The 15,409-nt window shown below is 38.2% G+C and overlaps 1 protein-coding gene across 3 annotated transcripts in view; it reads right to left on the bottom strand.

Annotated features, from left to right (window-relative positions):
• Positions 1–15,409, bottom strand: part of LOC127573398 (kelch-like protein 4) — a 202,641-nt gene that overhangs the window by 16,483 nt on the left and 170,749 nt on the right. For all 3 annotated transcript variants that reach the window (XM_052021587.1, XM_052021585.1, XM_052021586.1), the window contains exons 5-7: positions 6,125–6,337; positions 5,114–5,300; positions 4,134–4,358 (exon numbers count right to left, since the gene is read on the bottom strand). In XM_052021587.1, coding sequence (XP_051877547.1) covers positions 4,134–4,358; positions 5,114–5,300; positions 6,125–6,337 — 625 coding nt within the window. The remainder of the gene's footprint in view (positions 1–4,133; positions 4,359–5,113; positions 5,301–6,124; positions 6,338–15,409) is intronic.

Below are 15,409 nucleotides of genomic sequence, written 5' to 3' on the forward strand. Positions count from 1 at the left end.
GAAAGCTCACCAGCGCCCCTACTTCCTCAGGAGGCTAAAGAAATTTGGTTTGTCCCCTTTGACTCTCACCAACTTTTACCGATGCACCATAGAAAGCATCCTATCTGGATGTATCACGGTTTGGTACGTCAACTGCTCTGCCCAGGACCGCAAGAAACCAGAGAGTTGTGGACACAGCCCAGCACATCACAGACACCAACCTCCCCTCCTTGGACTCTGTCTTCACCTCTCGTTGTCTTGGTGAAGCAGCCAGCATAATCAAAGACCCCACCCACCTGGGATATTCTCTCTTCTCTCCTCTTCCATCGGGTAGAAGGTACAGGTGCCTGAGGGCACGTACCACCAGACTTAAGGACAGCTTCTACCCCACTGTGATATGACAATTGAACGGTTCCTTTATACAATGAGATGGACTATGACTTCACGATCTACCTTGTTGTGACCTTGCACCTTATTGCACTGCACTTTCTATGTAGCTGTGACACTTTACTCAGTAGTTACTGTTTTTACCTGTACTATATCAATGCACTTTGTACTAACTCAATGTAACTGCACTGTATAATGAATTGACCTGTACGATCGGTATGCAAGACAAGCTTTTCACTGTACCTCGGTACAAGTGATAATGATAAACCAATACCAATACCAATATGTTAAAGCAAAAAAATTGACGACAATATTCCCCTGGGAAGCTTTTTATAGCATCAATGGTTATATATTATTGATCTTTCAGAGAAAGCTACATTATTTATGTGTTTAAGCTGTCTTCTCTACTTGCCACTGCATCTCTTTTGTTACATCCCTCAAAGGTAAATCATTTTACAATAATATAGATAATCTGGTCATTATCTCATTGTTGTTTGAGGGATGTTGTGCTAAATTGACTGTGTACTTCCCCCATTATAATAATGAATGGGCTTCCAAAATTTACCTCGCTTTGGGAAATCTTGAGGCCATGAATGGGTTTACAAAAATGCAGGTATTTTCACGCTTTGTTTTAAGTCTGAGTTGATCTGAACATTCCCTTTTGTGTTAGATCACATCTGTAATGTTGTAAAGCATGGTCTATCAATCTCCGAAACACAAGGCAGATAACAAAGCAAAACTTGAAACTAAGCATTTACCTATTTCAGTTCTTAAGAATAACTTAGATGCCAGACCTCTGGTTTGTATGCAACCCATTTGCAAATGACAACCCATTATTGATAATGCAAATAAAAATCAATGAATGCCAAGCTTCTAAAATGGAACAAAAAGCACATGAAAAACTCAGCAGGTCAAGTAGCATCTGCAAAGCAAAACAGAGTTAATGTTTTTGGTTAATAACTTTTCATCAGCAATTCCTGAAGAAGTGCCATTGACCTTAAACATTAACTCAAAAGATCATATACTAAAACATTTGCTCTGTTTCTCTCTTCATTTTCACTGATATAAATTAGTCAGAGCATTAGCAATGTTGGCCATGGCAATCTGTTGTATCTTGTTCATCATTTACTGATGTGTATCTCTATAAGCTTAAGTTATATAGGGATGCTGATGACTTATGGGATGAAACTGGTCTTTGAAGGTAACACAAAATTAATCATAATGAATTGGCGACAAGCAGTACAGCACACCAACTTGATTTAAATTGAAGAGAAAATCAGGATGATACAGAACATGATTGGCTTGAACAGCTCTGCCAATAAGGATCAGTTTAATTCTTCTAATACTTGATACGCGTCCAGGTCACATGCAACACTTCACCTGCATGATTTGCAGATACTGGCCTAAATTGTGTTTGTAACAAATATTTCACTTCTGCTGCTCTGTTCTAGTTTTTAAACTTTTATGTACATTTTGGGCAGAAAGACTAGAACAACGAATCCATGAAAGATTCATCGTACTCTGTCTAGTTTTAGCGACTTGATCTTGATTCTATGAGGTTTCTTTGAGACCAAGTAAGTCAAAGAATATTCAATTATACATATAAATTGAGACATTTCATCAACTAGTTCAAAGTATATCCCAGCTTTAGAAATTCAAGCATGTTTTAAGTTGATAAATTGATCACCAACTAATATGTCTACAGATATACAGATACAAAATACTTTTTGAAGGTTAATAATCTTGATTCTGTAGATTTGATTTTTTACTTCTTATTTTTATTTATAAACATATTTTTTCAAATATATCTTGCCTTAATAACATATTTAATTGACATTAGGCATCACAAAGGAATGAACTGTGTAATTGGCTTCTTTACAATTCATTTGTCAGTTTATTTCCAATAAGCTTAAACCGCACAATAAATAGAGGTTCCCATTACCTGACTAGATGAACATGTCATGCCGTGTGGTATTGAGCCAATCAAATGCATGAATGATTTGGTCGTCCAGGGTTTGCTTTCAACCAGGCTTTAGGTGATTGTCATAGTTCTCTGATATGTTAGTGAAGGGTACACCAACACACAGAATCAGTAAGGTAAAATTTGTTCTCTAATTCTGCTGCACTTTATGCTCTCTTATGCCATTCTGTCTTGGCCACTAGGAGGTGATCAACTGGTGTATCTATATTCTGGTTATGAACATCTTTGTGAAAGAGCCTTGTAGTAGAACCTTTCCTAACAGCACAACCACAAATTTGCCCTTCAAGGACATTTAGATACAAACATATTTGCATGCACTTGGTGGTGAATAGCACCAATAGAACATACAAAATAAGGTTCTTTAATATGACATTTAACTATTGTCCCACAAGTCACTTCCCTTTCCTAAAGTTGTTCTAACATGAAGTATAAATCTAGTATTTGATTTCACCAAATTTATCTATAAACAGCACACCAAGAAGGTAATAACAAATTCTGTAGAATAATTTTTTTGGGGTACTGCAAATATGTACATTTTATGGAATCATGCTCCTGGCATGGAGCTTGATGTATTGGGAATACATAACTAGGAAGCTGTGTGCATTCAACAATCTTTTTGTACCTACTGATCTCCATATCTGAATTCTCAATATTCATTCCCTGTCTCGGGAGCACTGCGCTGGAATTGTGATTTTTAAAATACATTCTGCTCAGAGCTTATTTTTGTTAAGTAGCTCATTGCAGTTTAGCAGTGTAATGGCATAATTCATAAGTATCCTGCTTAATAATAAGATATAATAGAATGCCATGTCAAATCAGATTTAGAAATACAACAACTTGGATGTTCCAATGTGATCAAAAAACTGTAAGAGAAATATTTACCTTCTTCACTTTATTAAATGTTAAATGTATTCACAGGATAGAAACTCCACATCTCATACAGTTAGTTTTCAATGATGAAGAGAGATTGTTAAGCAGTAATTAACACTTGTCAAGCCATTAAAATTGCAATTCCAAAAGAATAGATATGCTCTAGTTCTTACTCCATACCTAGAGTGTAACAAGAGCAACTTTAAGCCACTGTATGCATTGAGATAATTTTATACAAAGCTTCTCAAGAAACTGGGGAACATAAGGGATAAGACATAATGCTATATTTACTATACATCTATCTAAGAGCTTGTGCCCAATCTACATTTTACTAAAGGTGAGTGTCATTAATCTCATCAATATTTTAACTGCAAAATCCAGGTTGCATTAGGAAGGGTTAAAGTGACTCAGTCACTGAGAGAGCAAAGTAACATCTTTAAAATAAAGCCATTTTGCCCATGAAACACATCCAGTGTGAAATGCAAGAAAAATTGACACATGCACAGATGATGCAGCTTTGTGTTACGGGAAATCACAATATGGACTGTTTTCTGGGAACGCAATCCCCTGTAACGCGGGAATCAGCTGTACAGGTTATTATTGCATTATTCAAAAGTCATAGTTAAGACTGGACCATTGAGTAGACTTTAGTAGAAAGCACCCTGTGCCTATTGCAAGAGCAAGTTTGGTGGAAACAACCATTGTGTAAATGGTGCATGCCCTACCTATAACAGAGGATTCCAATAATAACGTTCTCATAGCAGTTCTTTGTGTCACATGTAAATCTGCTATGCTTTGCTAAGTTATGTACCATAAGTAACACACAAAATTGTGCAATGTTGTGTATGCTTCATCAAAAGGGATTAGTTAGTAATTTTCAATGTTTGTAAATCATTAAAAAATAATTATTTCTTACCTAGTCCATGTCTATGAGTGGACATTGGAGGCATTATTGACCATACTTTGGCTATTGGATTGTAACATTCAACAGTGTTGGATGTCTTTAATCCATCTCTCCCACCAACGACATACAGCTTATTGTCAATTACTGCCACACCGAACTGCAGACGTCTCCCATTCATTGTGCCTACTTGTATCCAGGTATTTGTCCTGAGGTCATATTTTTCCACTGTTGTGGCACCTATCGAAATAGTTAATTGTATATCTGAGAAATAACAACAATTATTTATTGCAGAATTATAAACCAAAAAGCATGAATTCAGTTAAATTATTAAGTTCTGACTCTTAACAAGAAATATTGTGAGTTGCTGGCCTCTTGCCTTAACTATTGCAGTAAACAACTTAATTGTATGAGGTAGTAACTCAGATCAGGAATGTGTTTATGGATAGATAAAGGACAATTGAGAGGTAGGACTAATACATTAGACCAATGTGCACCAAAATACCTTTCTGCAAGCACAACTCACTGATCATGGCTTTCTACTTGACATTCTCTGTGGAGTGGAGGTTCTGATCTGAACTGTGACCAATTGTGGAGACATGGAATGGCAGCCAAGAGTTTGATCACAATAATTGTGGGAAGAGAACACAAGTCTCAGGTCAAAGTTAAGGTCCTTTTGGAAGGCTGGACAATAATTTTACTCAAATCTGGCACTCCCATTGAGCAGAGGAATGTCCATGAAACTGCAGAAGGGGATGGAAAGAGGACATAAGAACATCTAAAATGAAAAAAAGTAGAAATTTTTGTCTACTACTCCTTGAAGAAATACTCTCACTTCTAAATGACCAAGCAATAATTTAAAATAATCTCACAAAGGAAAGAGTTTCAATGTCAAATGCAGGGCAGTCACTAATAAAATTGCAAGGAAGTTATAACTATTTACACATTAGCAATATTATCTTCAATGCATGTTTCAATTTCCTTTTTATTTTTACCCTTGTTAGTATCCATTCCTCCTACTGCATAAAGTGCTCCAACTGTAGATTTTCTAGGTTTGGTTCTGGGACTTTGCATCATGGGTCGTCTCTCTGGCAACAAATGATACCTCATAGCTTCCATAAGGAGTTTTTGGCATTCCAAGTCATCAGCAAACATTGGATTATTTTCCAAATCGGCTAACAGCTACAATAAACAGAATTCATCAGTCATTATATATCATAAAACATGTTACAATTTCAGAAAATGATTCACTCTCCCAGATTTTTCTACTTGAACAATCTAATAGATTGCAAATATTATTGTGGTAATAATTAAAATGATTAACTCTCTTTAGATGTGTTCATATTAGATTTGGCAATTAGCAATTAAGTCTATGTGATTAAGCCTGAAGGCCTGATTTTAATTTTTGCAGAACCTGAGAATACAACTCAGACAGAAATTCAACCACAACTCTGAAATTAGACCTAAGTGATTTTACATCCCAGGCCTCATTTGATTTTGATTTCCCACCTCAGAAGTCATTGGGAAATAAAGCTGTTGGAGACAACTAGAATGGGCAATAGTACTTGCTATATTGCCATCTTGTGAGGATTTAAAATAGTAGGTATAGTGGACAAGACTCTACGATAAGATAAGATAAAAGATATCTTTATTCATCACATGTACATCGAAACACACAGTGAAAGGCATCTTTTTACATTGAGTGTTCTGGGGGCAGTTTGTCTTGCAAGACTCAGAGGAGAACTGCTGTTCTTTGTGTCACAAGGAAAGTAATTAAGAGCTTGCCTACTTGTGCCTCTAGATCCTGTCATTATGTTAAAACTGAGTCTGGTAACAAGAACAGATCCTTTACCATTGAATCAATAGAGGGAATTGAAGGTTGGGAATATTCATTAGAATATTAGTGATGTATTGAAAAAGGTTAATATTAAATGAATGCAGTACCAAGTGCTTACTAAATCCTGTATGGGAAAGGTCTTTTGGGCCCATTTTGTGTTTTCCTTTACCTGTGGGGAGAGTAATGGTAATCTGATGTAAGACAAGAGCATTGCAAGATCCTGCTGCCTCTTCTGTATCTCGTGCTTCACCCACATCATCAGAGCTTGGAATATGGTCTCCTCATCAGGAACATTAATGTCGTCACTAGCAAGGAGCTTCTCAATCTCACTGGCGGGGAGCAGAAGGAACTCTTGATTCTTAATCACTTCCATGAAATGTTCCTGAGATCAATTTAACAAAACAATGATTGGTGACACCAGATATTATTTATTACCAGATGTGTATAATTCTCTACGCGTGTGAAGTAAAACATGATTGGATCATTTTATTTCTGTTTGAACATTGCGGTAGAGCATTGCTTCAATGTTTCAGTTGTTAATCCAGTATTCTTTGCCAGAGCTTGAAGCCCACAGCACACCAAATTAACTCTCAATGCATTTGGAGCTCAACTAGTGGAGACAAGATCATTCTTCAATGCTTTAGGAGCTGCAAATAGATACCTTGAAGCTATGGAGAATTTCCTACAACTAGACCTTCCCAAAACGTCTCCTATTAGCTAGTGGTTCATCCTGTCACTGATTATGGAATGCTGCTGATATAGATTTGCTGTTAAATTTTCCCGTTGAACTGTTACTATGAAGTAAAAACAAAATGCCACAAAAAGTCAGCAGGTCAGGCAGCATCTGTGGAAAGAGAGACAGAGTTGACGTTACAGGTGCAAGATTGGGAAAGAGAGAAAACATGTGAATTTTCAGCAGCAGAGAAGATGGGGGAGGGCTGGGTGGAACAAAGGGAGTATCTGTGATAGGGTGAGACTGAATGTTAATGGGATAGACAGAAGCAGATCATGCTTCTATATTTACAACGTGTTGCTAATAGCAGACCAGACTATACTAATAGAGAGAGAAAAACTGTGCCAAAAGAAAATAGATGGATGACGGGCAGAAATGGCCAGTTCTGATACAGACAGAAGGAAAGACTGAGTTATCTAAATTTGGAGAATTTGATATAGAGACTGCAACATCTGAGGAATAAGATGAGGTGTTGTTCCTTAATCTTGTGTTGGACCTCATTGTAACAGTGCAAGGAGTGGGAATAGGATGGAGAATTGAAGTGCAGGTATCCAGAAGCTCAGGGTCAGTCCTGAAGAAATCACCCAATCTACATTTGATTTCTCCAATGCGGCGGAGACTACTTGCGTTCTCTCTTTCTCAATTATGACAAAGGTTCTCAGACCTGAAACATTAAGTTTGTTTAGTTTATACTACAGATACTGCCTGATCTGCTGGGCATCTCCAGTATCTTCTGGTTTTATTTCAGATTTCCAGAACCTGCAGTTTTTTTATAATACTTAATCACTACAAAGTGATGCATATTGAGATATTTAATTGTGAAGGTGGTTCTATTAATGCAGGTATAATAAACCTGAAACAGAATGCTGGAAGAACCCAGTGGGTCAAACAGTATCTGTGGAGGCAGTAAGAGTAAACTGACATTTCGGGTCGAGATCCTGATGTTGGGTCTTGATGCAAAACATCGACTTATACCTTTTGTCTCCTCAGATACCACTTGACCCACTGGGTTCTTCCATCGTTCTTTTTTTTTGCTCCATATTCCATCATCTGTATTCTCTTTTGTCTTTGTATCTATAATACACCTGATATTACTTACTTATCCTTGAGAAACATCTGATTTTGACTATTTTGATTGAACAGCCAAGTAAGATTGTCCATAGATAAACCATTATGTGCAAAGAGCCAAACTATATAGAACTGTTCTTTTAATATGCTGTACTAGATTAGCATCATTTATACCTAAAAGTTCAAATGGTAGGCCTTAAATCTTCCTAATGGCTGGAAATTAACCAAAAGCTCTACTGCTTGTCTGTGAGAACCAAACACTGAAATATGTTCAGTGCAATTTACTTCTGCAGATGATGTTATAAAAAGTCCATTAAAGTTTCAGTTTTATTAATTGGGGGCATAAAGCACAGCAATAAAGAAGTAATAATACATTTTCATGAAACACAGGTTAGACCGCAGTTGAAACATTGTGTGGAGTCTAGGCAGTAAAGAAAAATTATCGCCTGGAAATTCAATCATGCATAAGAAAACACACTGAAATCAGACTGTATGGGGAGCACCAGCAACAGTCCGTTCCACTGCCAACCCTGGAAGATTTTTATGTGTACACCTGGTTCAAAGATTAAGATACTGAGAGGTGTCGATCTTGTTCTTTTCACCATCAGTGCACACCAACATCAGGTAGTTTCAGGTGTTCATTGGACTAGTCAAGGCTAACCTGAACGCTAACTCATGTCATGCCTGCATCTCTTAAAGGGGAGGCCATCATCAACCCCATCCATTGCTGGAGGTCGTTGGGAGACAATGCGTAGAAAGGAGCTAGCCCTAGCTTTTTCCACACTGACTTCAATATACTGGAACAAGTGGATACTTGGGGAGATATCCTGCACACTTGGACCCAGGCAACCCTCCATGTTAATTAAGGATGACGCAAAAAGGTGGGCAGTGAAGTCACTGCATTCAATAATGTCTCCAGGATGAGGTCCCAGTGGAGAAAGAAACTTAATGATCTTGCATAGATGGACAAGGTCAGAAATTTCCCTGACCAGCAAACAAACAATATTGATCCATACGTTACTCCATCAAGCAACTAACAATCCCACCTGATGTTCAGAGCCCTAAAACATAGTCAAATTCTTCCTACTACTACAAACATAATGCACATCTCCCATCTTACACACAATACCAGCCACCCAGCCATGGCAGGCACATCTCACAGACTTAATGTTTTGTCTGCCAACTTGATTACAGTCACTGAGAAGAACTGTTTAGAAGTATGTAGGGCAAGCAAAATAATGTGATAGATCGGCACCAAAGAGATGCACCATGATGAATAATCAATGAATCGATTGTTCTGGTATTTGTTGGATGTGTAAAAGTAATTGACATATTGATTAGCTTGGATCTGCCTTCAATGATTCATGCTGAAGTGGACACTGAAATGATTAGTAACAGAAGAATGACAATGTGGAAATGATGGTACATTAGGGGGTCTGCTATTCTATTTATTCATTATCATACATTGGTGGATGACAGGGGTAGAGATTAGTTAGAAATCTCATCATTAGGGACCCTCCAGAGAAAGGCGAACACAATAAAATAGAAATTTATGTTTGACTCAAGAAGTATACAATTCAAATAGAACCTGAAGCCTCAAATTTAAATTAAGGCAATTACAGGGGTGTGAGAGGTAGGTTTCCCAAGAATATATTGGGAAAGTATAACAAAGGATTTTCCAGTGGATAACTAAGTGTATGAGGAAATATTTCATAATTCTCAACAATTGCAAGATTAAAGGTAGTATTAGATTTAATGAAAAGGATTACAATGTTCCATAAAAAGTATTGGAAGAACAGAAATTTGCAATACATGAACATATACAGAATAATAAGTATGGAATATGAGAATAAATTAGCCAGGAAAGAAAAACAAATGTCAGAGTTTCTACATCTACATTGAGGAAGACAATAGCAAAACTGAAGCCAGGAGGAATTATAATGGTAGAAAGGACATGGCTAAGGCATTCAGCAACTATTTTGTATTTTCTCTTACTCTAGAAGACACAATAAATGTACCATCAGTAGTGTTAGACAGTGAAGAACTTAGCAATAAAGATAAGAGAAAGTACTGGAGAAATTAAGGGGACTAAAAATTGTCAAATCCCCGTGCTGGGTTGCATCCTAATGTTCCAGAAGAGGTTGTTGCTGAGATAATGACACACTAATGGCAAACTTACAAAATCATCTTGACATTGGAAAGATCCCAAGATTGGAAAGTAGTAAATAAAACTACATTATTCAACACAAATGAATAATGAAAAGTAAGAAGACTTTGGCTAGTTAGCTTGGCTAGATGTTGGAAAATGACTGCTGCCTGTCACCAATGTCTTAGAAAAGTCACAGCTTTGAAATGATTGGCTCCTCACATTGGTAGAGGAAGAAGAACTTCTCCCTTATTACACATTAGGAGCAGGCTCTCCTGGCCAATGACCATCCCCTGGGAAATAGGCAGTCTTGGTAGGAGCATTTCTTTTTAGGAATAGGCCATTTATACGAGATTTCTTCTGGCCAGAGCTCTTTCCCTTGTGGGATAGGCCCTCCAGGCCTGAGTGTTCCTGCTACCTGCACTGAGAAGTCCTTGGCTTTGGGCCTTCTTCACCAGCTCCAGATCAATTTGGAGTCTTGTGGAAGCACAATGAAATCATTAGTTTTGTAATAGAAATTTTATGTACACTCAAAAATGCTTGGAGGCTCTCAGCCCTGTTAAGTCTCCATCAGTCAACAGTGCTAAAACAAACAAGCTCTATTCCAGCTGAACTTAAAATGAACTAGATTACTGATGATTGCTTTAAGCAATGTAGGTGCAGGAATTCTTTCAGTTGCCTAGATATTGACTTATATGTGTTTTCTAACTGAATATCCAAGAATAGATTTGACAGGAGGAGTGTTGAATTGACAATACACAATGTTTTGCACCACCTTCCATGACACAATTGAATCTTTCAATGTATGCAAGCTTCAATATTAACTATACCAATCGCAACCAGCGATCAATTTCACATATTACTCCCACGACACAAAATTTATACACTCCACAATTGAGCCTCTAGGCAGTGGAGATCAAAAATAGTGGCTTCACCGGAATGAATAGAGTAAGTTAGGAGAATTTTTTTAACTAACGGTTTGATGGAGATTGCTTAGCTTCTGTTTATTTTAACCTTCGTTTTATAAGCCAAATAGAGAACAAATAGCAATTAATAAGTTGATTATTTCAGCTAAAGCTGTGTGTTTTATGTTGAATGTTATTCCATTAATTACACTATCGAGGGCAGCACACACTGTAGATAGTTAAGGAAGGAAATCCAGTGCAAGGCAACATAAGTAAAGGAAGGAAATTTGGAAATTTTTGCCGCGAAATTCTTCCCCAGTCAGGGTTATTAAATGTGCTATAGCGTGTACATTTCGGAACCCACACCCATTTCTAGGCAATTGTATTTAAGATCAGAGATGGTTCAGTATTGAAGAATGGTAAATAAATTAAGGAGACGGTATGTTTCACTGGTCAAGTCCGTGAGAGAAATTAAAAATGAGAGAAAATGACCAAAATATGAGCCCATTGAGCTTTCAAACCAGTTTTCTGCCAATTGACATTGAATCCCCAATTGGCAAAAACTATTTTGCAGTGATGAATAAGTGGCAAGCCTAGAATTGTCCATATTCAGGGTTTGAGCTGCTTACATTGTGAGACTACCCGCATAAGCAGTTGATACCTTAAATCAGTGTTATGAATGACAGGAAAATCTAAAGTGGTGGCACTACAAAAATTCAGAAACAACAAAACAAACATATTGCTTGAATTGGTACTGATTGGTATAGGAGAAAATTAAATTGACTTTATGTCACAAAAATAAGTAAGTAATACACAAGCTAAGTAAAAATCAATGCAAAGGTTAATATGGAAATATTTTATGCAGTGACCATTGAACAACACTCAGTCATTTGTGTCAGCAACATTTTATGTTTACTGGGCTGAATCTTGTTGTCTATGGCCAATTATTCTAAAAGGGAACCAATGACATTCACCCATTTGGACAGAAGTAAGCCCCAAATTTGAGGAGATCCACTTTAAGTACATTTGTCACTATGCTCTTTCATTCACTGGGGGAGCTCAGGGATTCCCCAGCATTACACACGGAATCGACACTCAGATCCAATGCCATAACATACCAGCATAAGAATGGAGACTTCATTTATTTGAAGGGGGATTCTCAATCGTTGGATGGATGGAGGGGGGTTATTTTTGTATTGTAGTTTAATATTATTGATGATTTCTAAGTATTTATTTATCCAGTTTTCAGCAGGGAAGTTACTGGCAAGGGCAAGATTTCCTTCCATTCCCTAATTATCCTTGACAAGATGGTGAACCCTCCAGTTCTTCTGGTGAAGGTGCTCCCTCGGTGCTATTGTGGAGGGAGCTCTGGAATTTAGACCTGGTGGTGTTAAAGAGATGATGATATTCTTCCAAGTCAGTATGGTGCATCTCGGAGAGAAACCTGCAGGTGACGCTTCTCCCATGCACGTGCTGCCCTTGTCCTTCTTGATGGGCCAGGTCACAGATTTGGGAGGTATTCTTGAAGTAGTCTCGGTGAGTAACTGCAGTGCAGTTTGTACATACTACAGACAAGGGTCCATGTGCACTGGTGGCGGAGGAAATGAGCGTTCAGGATGGTACACAGAGTGCCAATCAAGCTTTGTCCTGGAAGAGTTTTAATGTGCTTTCAATGAACTTTAAATAAAACATTTATGTCAATTTTAAACATTTTTAAAATATCTCTGAACATAGGAGTCATTTAAAATCTGCTCAGAAGTCTCACAATGTTGGTAGAAACCAAATCACTGCTGCCAGCTTTGCCAGGCAGATTGATTCTGGGGGAGGGCTGCAAGACCATGTCATCATGGCTTATTTATCATCTGGATTCAATGTCCCCTTCCAGGATGTAGAAGGTCTGCCAGATCAGCCTTTTGCATCTGTTCCAGATGAGACCAAGTAGGTGGGGACTGTGGGTGTTGGGGCAGGACAGTGGCTCAGCTAGTAAAGCTCTTGCTTCACAGCTCCAGCAGCCCTGGTTCAATCTTGATCTCTGGTGCTGTCTGTGTAGACACTTACATATCTTCTGTGTGACTGCATGGGCTTCCTCCAGAGTTCTGATTTCCTGCCACATCCTAAACTTGTGGGGGTTGGTCGGTTAATTGTCCACTATAATTGCCCTTAGTGTGTAGGTGAATGATAGAATCTGGGAGCAGTTGATGGGAATGGAGGAGAATAGGTTACAGGGAAAATTTGTGAGGAATAGACTCGATGGGCTGAACTAGCCTCTAATGTTGTAAGCAAATATGGAGCAACTCTAGGAGAATCTGCTCAATGGAAGTTAAGTTATCATGGTGATTTTAGACTCACAATCTTTTGGTTTTCAAGATAATAAGAATTATATTACTGTATTATATGACAATATTCATATGCAGAGTGGACATGAAGGGGAAAAGGATTTCTTGTTGATCACTAACTTTGCGAACACAGAAAACTCAGGGTAACAGAGTAACAGGAACACAGGAAACAGAGATTAATGTTTGTTGAGTGTTTTTGTGACTGGGAGGGGGTTACCAGGGAGGGGGTTCCACAAGGCTCAGTACTCAGTCCCTTGTTTTTTAATGTATATTCTATTGACTTGAACTTAAATGTAGGAGGCATGATAAAGTAATTTTGAACATGATAAAAAAATTGGCAGTGCGGTTGACAGTGAGGAGGAAAACTTGAGACTGCAGGTAGATACAGATAATCTGCTCAGATGGACAGAGAAGTGGCAAGTAGAATTTAATCCAGAAAAGTTAAAGGAAATGTATTTGGAGAGCTGTAACAAGTCAAAGAATATACAATAAATGGCAGGATAATGAGAACTGTGGAGGAAAAGGTGAGCTTAGAGTACATGAAAACTACGATGATGCTGGAAAAACTTAGCAGGCCAGGCAGCATCCAAGGAGAAAAGCAAGCGGTCCTGACCTGAAACTTTGGCTGCCTGCTTTTCTCCGTGGATGCTGCCTAACCTGCTGAGTTCCTCCAGCGTCATTGTGGTGTTCATCTAGATTCCAGCATCTGCAGTCCTTTGTTTCTCTAGCTTAGAATATATGTCCACGGATGCTTAAAGCCAACAGTATAAGTTGATAATCTGATTCAGAAGGCACACAGAATTCTTTAACAATACACAAAAAGTGCTGGAGGAACTCAACAGGTCAGGCAACATCTATGGAGGGAAATAAACAGTTGACGTTTTGGTCTGAGACCCTTCATCAGGACAGAATCCTTTCCTTTATTATCCAAGGTATAGAATATAAGAGCAATGAGGTTATACTGAAATCATTTGCAACACTAGTTTACAATGGCTTGAGTACTGTGCACAGTTCTAGTGACCACAGAACATAAATTATGTGATTGCTCTAGAAATCGTGCAGTGGAGATTTATGAGAATGCTGCAAGGACTGGGAAATTTTAACAATGAGGAAAGATTGGCAAACCTGGCCTTGTTTGCTTTGGCTGAAAGGAAACGTAAAGGAGGGCCTATTATGATTAAATAGGAAGGATTTAATCCCTTAGTTTAGGGTTAATGATCGGAGAATATACACTTTAATGTTAATGTAATTAGGGAAAGATTAGAGGGAAGATAGGGAAGAAATTGTCACCTACAGGGTGGTAGGGAAAAGAACTCACCGCATGAAAGGTTGGTAGAGGCAAAAAGCCACATCACAATTAAACAGTACTTGGATGTGTACGTGAAGAACATGAACTGTTGGGCTCATGATCAACTGTTGGAAGATGAGAAGAGGCTGGGGACCATTATTTATTTTCAACTGGCATAGACATAATGGGTCAAATAGCCCCATTCTCTGTCATAATTTTTTTAAAAGATTTTATGGTTACACTCACTTCTGCACGTTTTGTTGCATTTGCTTCAACAGAAGTGGGAAAATATGGATTACATTCAATTAGTAGCAATATCTTTACAAACTCTTCCAAGACAAAGACTGGCACTCCATGCACCATCCTGAATGCTCATTCCCTCCACCACAAGTGCATATGGACTCTTGTTGGTAGTGTGTATGAAATGCACTGCAGTTACTCACCTAGACTACTTCAAGAACGCCTTCCAAATCTGTGACCTGTCCCATCAAGAAGGACAAGGGCAGCACGTGCATAGGAGAACCGTCACCTGCAGGTTTCTCTCCGAGATGCACCATACTGACTTGGAAGAATATCATCATCTCTTTAACATCACCAGGTCTAAATTCCAGAGCTCCCTCCACAATAGCACCGGAGAGTTCACCATCCTATCAAGGATAATTAGCGAATGGAAGGAAATCCTGGCCTTGCCAGTAACTTCCCTGCTGAAAACTGAAGAAATACATACTTAGAAATCATCAGTAATATTAAACTAAAATACAAAAATAACCCCTCTCCATTCATCCACCGATTGAGAATCCCCCTTCAAATAAATGAGGTCTCCATTCTTATGCTGGTCTGTTATAGCATTGGATCTGAGTGTCAATTCCCTGTGTAATGGTGGGGAATCCCAGCATCACTGAGCTCCTCAAGTGAATGAAAGAGCATAGGACAGATGTACTTAAAGTGGATCTCCTCAAATTTGGGGCTTACTTCTGT

This window comes from Pristis pectinata, chromosome 8, assembly GCF_009764475.1.
Source record: "Pristis pectinata isolate sPriPec2 chromosome 8, sPriPec2.1.pri, whole genome shotgun sequence".
Classification (NCBI taxonomy): Eukaryota; Metazoa; Chordata; class Chondrichthyes; order Rhinopristiformes; family Pristidae; genus Pristis; species Pristis pectinata.